Source organism: Micromesistius poutassou (assembly GCF_964030765.1).
Source record: "Micromesistius poutassou genome assembly, chromosome: 17".
NCBI classification, from domain to species: Eukaryota; Metazoa; Chordata; class Actinopteri; order Gadiformes; family Gadidae; genus Micromesistius; species Micromesistius poutassou.
Genome location: NC_140287.1, coordinates 7,889,480 through 7,897,824, shown reverse-complemented (window position 1 = coordinate 7,897,824; position 8,345 = coordinate 7,889,480). Strand labels below are relative to the sequence as shown.

At 45.1% G+C, this 8,345-nt stretch overlaps 1 protein-coding gene across 1 annotated transcript; it reads left to right on the top strand.

Annotated features, from left to right (window-relative positions):
• The first annotated feature begins 5,643 nt into the window (after positions 1–5,643).
• LOC311362606 (protein L-Myc-1b-like) lies at positions 5,644–8,345 on the top strand. The gene is made up of 3 exons (XM_084482483.1): positions 5,644–5,816; positions 6,449–7,106; positions 7,694–8,345. The coding sequence occupies exons 2-3, from the start codon at positions 6,560–6,562 to the stop codon at positions 8,329–8,331; spliced, it is 1,185 nt and encodes a 394-aa protein (XP_084338609.1). The 5' UTR covers positions 5,644–5,816; positions 6,449–6,559; the 3' UTR covers positions 8,332–8,345.

Genomic DNA, 8,345 nt, shown 5'->3' with positions numbered 1-8,345 from the left:
CGCTGCTCGGGTTTGAACCATATAAAGCCTACTACGCGTCTGACGTCATTTCAATGTCATACCTGACGACCGCTGACGACTCGACGTAATCCAAAGCATCCATACACATCCTCATGTTACCTACTCTCATCAGTGCTGCTGTTATGATTCTGTGCTGATATTTATTAAGATAGGACATACAATTATGGTTGCCGTTTATAATTTTCAATAATCTTTCAAAAAAAAATCGATCAGATGGCTATAGACCTACATGTTTACTGCTGTTTCTCAAATAATAGGTATTCATATGACAGTGAGTGACATTTTTTGCCTAACCAAGGCCATTCACCACCATTAAAGGGGTTAATAGGCCAACTCACTAGATGTGCTGCAGGCAAAGAAGTTGATCTTTTTCTGACCTTAAGTTTTCCCCATAATTGTATTAAATGTAATAATTTAATAATTGTATTCTTGTTATCTCATTAAACAATATTGATTAAGTAGATTAATTTAGTACTTTTTAGTACTTTTTGGTGGGTTAATTCGATCAATTACTAATTGATTGGTATTCTACAAGGCTTTTGTCCAAATTTTTAAATACACTTGACATAGGCCTACATGCCCTTGGTTTAAATATAATTCAACATAAAATGAAAACGAAAAAGGTGATCAAAAATCACGTTAAGTGACTTTATTTATTATGTGACACAAGTGGTCACATGCTGGCATGTATGTAGTGTAGTTTACAATTCAAAGAAGCATAGAATATCCAAAAATATCTAAATGGATCCACTGGGAACCAAACCCATTTTGGTCTGTATCACCTGGACAAAAGTCGACCTCCACTGGAATGCAAATGTCAGTTACACATCAAAGTACTCATGCATGGTGTGGTAAAGACAGACACTCCCTCCCTGCTCAGTGATATAAACAAATATTGGCCTTCACAGTAAAAGTTAATCCATCTGATCCATCCGCGCCCGCTGTCCCAATAGGCCCTAATGGTCTGCCTTTCCCAGTTGAGGTCCTAACTATTGGGTGGACACCAGCTATCATTGAGATGGTTATATGAGTGGTTGATAAACCTTACCCCTGGGTCTTCGGATTTTAATTGACCATTTAGAATTTCTGAAGTTAAAGAGACAAAGGCTACAACCACTTTGGGCAAATAAAAAACTAACAATGGATGAATAAACATTCCGATTTTACTAAAAAAGCTTTGAGAAGTGCACATAGGCCTAAACCTTTACGTTACCAACACAACAAAAGAGTCGTGTCATGTCAGTGATTACTATAGTTTATTCATTGGTTTGGTTACAGAACGTAGTGTGCATTTTTTCCGATGTCCAGAAGGGGGTGCTACAGGATTACGTAGGTCCAGCTCAAGTTGCTACCAAGGTACAAGAATATCAAAGTTGTAACTCTCTCCGTGCTGTCCATTCTCGTGGTGAACACTAGAGAGTTCAGCTTCTAACTCTAAGGCCCCAGCCTTCACTGTACTTTACAAGGCTGTACAACAGCTCCCTCTTTACTTTTTAGATAGCACTTCTACATTCTATGGTTCATTTGTTTCAAATATCTCTAGGAATAAGGATAGAGTTTGGCATGAAAGACATCCAATTTCCAGGCCCCTCATTGTGGGAGGAGCTACACAACAAAGTGAGGAACATAGTCACTCTAAAAAGTCAACGGTTGAAGCTGGGACTGCAACTGATGACAGTACGGTCTGTCTTGCCTGGTAGGTCTTTATAGCCTCTATAGCCTCAGTTATCTATTCTTATCTACTTCCTCCCAAAGCTTGCCACTCTCACCTCCATCGTTCTATCAGTGCAGGAAGCTGCTACACCTGTCCCTGTGTGTTAAAGGGGGGATAAAACAGTGAACCACTGACAAACAAACAAGAAACACAGATGGGTTAGAGTTGTTCTCTAAATGTTTGCCATTTTGTCCCAAACTCTTTACATCAATCTAGCGTCCGTTAAATGAAAACATTTTGAACGGTCATGATTCAACTCAATATTGAGCTAAACAATCTAAAGAAAACATATTTTTTCTTGTTTTCCACATGTTGGACACATGATTTGAGCTTCCAAACTTATAGTTTGAAGCCACTGTCCAAGATGACGTATTGATGGTGTAAAGATGGTGTATAGGTGTAGATGGTGTGTAGATGGTGTGTAGATGGTGTGTAGATGGTTCAGCCTCCCGGGCCAAGGGCTGGGAGGAGCCCATCAAGAAGGAGCCCTGTACGGTAATATCTCCTGAGTGGGTTTAGGCTTGCACATGAGGTTCAAGAGATTATTGGGTAACTAAGGAGCGGCAGCCTGGAAGTGCTTTCCTACATTTTCCAAAAGGGCCGACCCACTTTCAGTTGTGGAATTAATAAACATGATATTTGCTCTGTTACTTTGTTGACTTATTTGACCCAATAGTTTGCGTTCTTGAACACGTTAGAGCACTCTAATTGATCAATGCTGTACTTTACTTTTCCAATAGTTTAGTTATACAACGCTTAATGTAATACAATCTGTAAATACTGGTGTGTTTATGTGTATGAGTGTGCGTATACAAGATATATAATAAATCCATTTTGCCCGCACCAGGACCTGTTACAACTACATATCACCAGTGGGAGCCATGTTGTTACCATCCAGGGCTACCACCCAGGGCTGTTACCATCCAGTTATTTCCTTTGGTTACAAATTTAACTAAAAAAACCATGAAATTACAATTAAAACAACCTTTTTTGCACAGGCCTAGATACAATATGAATCAGAAAATTGCCCTCACTGGTCATTATCTTATTTAATACATCATCAACATGGTGATATGGCTTTCTCATCCCTGGTCCCAAAGAATATTTAAGGTAGTGGATAGTTTCATAATAAAGTTTGATTGGGACTGTTCCTGCATTAGTTATTACCTCTTTCCATCGCTGTCATACGCACACAGCACTTCACCAATCGGACACCAGGTGGCAGCCTCGTTCCGAAACAATATCTGCTTCAGTGTGATAAGAAGATGTACTTCGTCGAGTTTACTACTTTTTAATGTTTTAACTAAACTGTTCTTTCATCACATGTTCATCACACACACACACACACACACACACACACACACACACACACACACACACACACACACACACACACACACACACACACACACACACACACACACACACAGCAGAAATAAAATTGGTCAAAATAAAAGTAAAAGCTTTGTGTACAGAATGTAATAAAAAATGGAAAACTAAAATCAACAGTTACCATAGAAATCGACATCCTAAAAACGTAAATGTGCAACAACGATAAACACAAACGCTGTTTGTCGCAACGAAATGTTTGCAACCTGCTGCTTACAATGGTCAGGCCCTCTGAGGGCGTGTCACAATATGCTGTTGACCTTCCCTGGGGAGCCATTAAGTGTTTCAATGCGTTGTATTCCCTTCCCTTTCTCTGTCCTCTGCACTGCCCTCATCGTAGCATATGAGCACCATGCCTTTTGAAATTTGCCTCGTAAAGAAAAACAAAATGTTCAGACTGGCTGGAGAAAAGGGCAGAGGTCAGGGGATTGATGACCCCTGTGTCACAGAGTCCGTGTGGGATAGGAGTGCTGGCTGACCACTGCAATCAACCGTGAGGATGATTCCACTCAAAGTACCTCCAAGTCAAAGTATTGCCCCCCCTTACATAAATTCCTCCAGTCACAGATTCCCCAGGGTGACTGAGTGGGATGTTAATGTCCACTGCATGAGTGCCCCCCCATTAACACCTCCTGCCCCCCCATCCCCCTTTTTACCGATGTCTTTCTCCCACCTCACTCAGATGCTACTCTGACAATGGCAGACAAAGAAGGGAACTTGAATTTAAGATGGAGATGACTTGGGGAGCAGGCTATTGTTGGTGTAAAGCATTGTTACCACAACAATGATACTCCCGATGGGAGAGGATCAGGGTTTTCATTCCTCCTGAAGGCCCTCATCTACATTTTATGGGGCCAAAGGTTTTTATTTTTGTTCCTACTGGTCAGGATGGAGGCATTTGTGAACGTGGCAGATTGAAGGGTGGCCTGTTGTGGTTGGTAAACCGTGCAAGGTGGCCGATGTAGGCATTGCTTTGTCCCATTAAACAACCTCCCATTAAACAGATGAATCATTTTCAGTTCAACACTGTCATCGAAGACAGCCAACATCAGTGTTTGTATAGACCTTCTTACTCCTGCTCCATGAACTATAATTCGTGAATATCCATCTAAAAATTAGACCATCTAAAAACTACCAAATTAAAATTTCTATCAGTAATGCATGAAGTTATACAGTGCACTTTTGATTCAGGGCTTACACCTGACTCAAGGTAAGAAAAAATATATGCCCAACTACAAAAAACACAGGCTGAAATAAACCGATATACGACCAACTACAAAGAACAGTCCAAAATAAAACAATTTTGTCCAAACTACAAAAACACAGGCCAAAATAAACCGATTTAAGCCAGACTACAAGAACAAAAGCCAAACTAGAACAATGAACTCTCTACAGTATGATCCGCCACAGTCAGACAGCTGTGATGCCCCAGGCAAAAGGTGTGTTCAGCCTCAGCCGCCATCAGCAACAACAGCTGTCCATCAATAATCAGTATGGTAGCTCTCTCTCTGCGTCCCTCAGAAGCTTACAGAAGGGCCACACTGATCGATGTGCTTGGGGGGGGGGGGGGTTGCTCTCCGTCTTAGTCTGCCCTTGCCTCTTCCAGGAGTCGTTGGCGAACTTTGACCTCTGACCCGCATCCTGGCCCGACCGCCTGCCCACACCAGACAATGCGGTATCAAATTAGTTTACACCTCCACTTAATCATTGCCTGGTGCAATATGGCCAGAGCCTGTGTATGTTTAAACTATGTCTGCCTGGAGGTGGACCTTTACAAAGGTCAAGGATGCCTTTACCTCAAGCTGTTTTATATCCTGAAGGACTTGGACCCGTAAAATTTGATAATTTCGTTAGGGGGATCCCTGCTTGGTACACACTTCCTGCAGCACAATGAGGCCTTGTCACGTTAAGGAGACAAAGAAGAATGGACTACACACCGTCTTACTTGTACATACACACCAGCTGATATGGAGAACGGAACTCCTAGTCACTGGGTGTCTTGCGGAGCGATCTTATTATCTCTAATTCACACTGATTGGTCTATCAGGGTTCACTACAAGACAGACCACTGTGGTTTATGTTAATGTTCAGTCATTTCTAAATTATGCATATTAAAAAAAAAAAATATAGGCAACAATCCAGTTTTTATGAATTCATGTATGAATTCAATAATTCAGTCAAATAAATTCTTAACCAAAGTCTGGCTTGCAGACATGGTGATTAGAGGAAACCAAGGTGTAATGTCAGTGTCACCACGGATTATTTTGGTCGCGTTTTATTTTCTGTTCAAACCCTAGTCATTCCAGTAGAGAAAAGAACCGTCAATGACTTTAAAAGGCTGGGCAGGGCTGTGCACAACCCCCGCCTTTTACGTAAATGACCAGGCTTACCCGGATCAACCGCTGCAGATATTTTCGAGGCTCCTCCCTCCGTTTTATCATCATATAACAGGATATATCACTGGCGCGAAAAACGCACTGTGTGGCTCCACATGACCGACAGAGTTAGAGAGTTGCAGGCTGGAAAGCGTGTGAATAAATAAGTGGTTTTAAATTGTTCCGCCCTCACATCCAGAGCTAAGTCGCCGTTCGGCACCGGGTGTTTTCCTCATCCCTAACTGGAGTTTTGCCTTTCCCGGAGGAATTTTCCATCTCCTCAATTACGCATTGTGGTTTGTGGATAACCTACCAGGGTGAGTAGCGCTTCCTGTTTTTAACGGTTTTAACTAATTACAGCGCTGCAAAGTTTCCACCGAGGAAGTGTAGACGTACACTCCGGGCAGCTGGGAAATACTCCTGGTTTAAAAAGTCGTCTTTTGGAGCTCAAAACGCGTCGGAAATCAGCTTTTTGGGAACGCGTGTCTAACAAAGCGAGACCCTATATCCCCGGTTCCCATGTCAGCGCGGAGCCGCCTATACAAAGGGCATTTAAACATTACAACGGGCATTTAAACATCACTAAGCGCATTTAAACCATCAAGGTAGATGATAACCAGGGCACATAGTACTATAAGCGATAAACAACAATAATAGTAGTGGTGGTAGAGAAACGCTCCGAATTCTCTGCCATTAGTACTATTGTGTTGCAGTGCTGCTCGCCATCTGCCTTGATGGTGGGTCCATCGCTGCAGAGAGCGGTCATCCGCATCATGCAATCAATTATTAATACCGTCCTATTTGGAGAACGTGGGCTGGGAGGATGTAGGTTTCTGGAGGGGTTGCATTGCGCTTTTTTTTTTTTTTTTTTTACATCGGAACCCACGTCTTCCCCTAAAAGTGACTGTGCAGGTTTGTTGACGCTGATTGCGGGTGTTTTGTCATGCAGGTGGTGTGCGGTCTTGAATGCAAACTACTTGTAGTATCGTCGCTCATCGGGATACAGGAGTTGACGCCAGGTGGTAGCCTTTGCAAACTCTGAAAATACTTTTGGGAAAAGATGGAGTTCGACTGTTATCAACCGTATTTTTTCGAAGATTTCGACACCAAGGAAGACTTTAACAAGTCCACCGCGCCCAGCGAGGACATATGGAAAAAGTTCGCGCTGCTGCCCACCCCTCCCATGTCGCCCACCCGGACGCTCGGCGGTGCGGCCATGCTCGTTTCCCCGGGCGACAAACTCAGCTGGCTTTCCAAGTTCCTGGGCCAGGACGACGAGTACGAGGGACAGTTCATACCAGACACGGAGGAGCTGTTTGGCAACCTCAGCTCCATCATTATCCAGGACTGCATGTGGAGTAGCTTCTCTGCCAGGGGGCAGCTGGAGAAGGTCAATAACGACCGTCTGGCCATCCAGAATCGAGGACTACTCCCCGCGCCCCAGATCACGGGGAGGGCCACTAAAGCGCAGTGCGCCTCACCTGATGCGTCACTGGCCACTGCCTTGGCGACAGACTTTGTTGACCCCGCGGCGGTTCTCACAATCCCAATAAACAGCTTTAGGAAACCGGCCTCGTCGGGCTCCGAGTCTCGGACGGATTCCTCGGGTAAGAAACCCCCACCACGAATTCTTGACTATTGAATGTACCAATCTCCATCTGTATTGGAGGACACAGACTATAGCTAAAGTAAAATAGATTTTGACACTGCACACACCAGTATATATACACGCCGGTGTTAAACATTGCGCCCGTGTGCAGTTATGCTTGATGTGTGTTATTATTAGAATGATAGTGCGGTAAAAGAAGGGCGGGGTGATTTATTGCTCTCCGGGAGAAACTCTTGAATACCAAATTAGCGCCTGCCAATTTACATAAGATAGGTTAATCTTATGTTAATTGTTGATGATTCGCAATTCTACCTGACCACATATCTAGTCTTTATTTCTGAATGAGACTGGGTGTCAATGTGTCATATCTTGCTTGTTCTTCCACTTAGAAGCAGTTGAAAGAGCTAACTAGTCTTAGAGCATTTTTCCTTTAGGGAAGATTGTCAGGGGTTGCTGCTTGCAATCTTAGGATTCTTTTCCAAGTAGCAGACTGACGCCTCAACACCACTTTACTCACCGTTTGCCGGCGAAATGTTTAATGTTGTGAATATGAAGCTTAACCATTTTCCTCTGATGGCCGCACAGACGATGACGAGGAGGAGATCGACGTTGTTACAGTGGAGAGCAAGCAGAACCGCGGGCGTGTGGCGAGGACGCAAAAACCCGAGACCCTCACGGTCCGCGCCGACCCCTGTCCCGCCCGCTTCCACTTGTCTGTCCACCAGCAGCAACACAACTACGCCGCGCCCTCCCCGGACAGCGACCCGGAGCTGGACGAGGAGGAGGACGACGACGACGACGATGATGATGACGACGAGGAGGACGAGGACGAGGACGACGAGCGGCACGCCGAGGAAGGGGACGACGACGAGCCCCAGAGGAAGCGCAGCTGCATGGAGTCCTCGTCGGCGTCCCAGGCCGGCGGCTCCTCCTCAGACACGCCCGGCAGCTCGGACAACGAGGACGTGGACCGCCGGCGGAACCACAACTTCCTGGAGCGCAAGCGGCGCAACGACCTGCGGTCGCGCTTCATGGCGCTGCGCGACCAGGTGCCGGGCCTGGTGGAGTCCGCCAAGACCCCCAAGGTGGCCATCCTGACCCAGGCCACGGAGTACCTGGACCAGCTGCACCAGCGCGAGAAGCAGCAGGCCCAGGAGAAGAAGCGTCTGAAGGGGCGGCAGCAGCAGCTGCTCCGTCGGCTGGTGGACCTGAGGCGCACGTGAGACCCAAAGAGGAG

Bases quoted from the DNA above. Each gene is read 5' to 3' on its own strand.
- LOC311362606 (XM_084482483.1), top strand. From the start codon at position 6,560: ATGGAGTTCGACTGTTATCAACCGTATTTTTTCGAAGATTTCGACACC. The intron at 7,107-7,693 runs GTAAGAAACCCC...ATGGCCGCACAG, and splicing joins GTCTCGGACGGATTCCTCGG to ACGATGACGAGGAGGAGATC.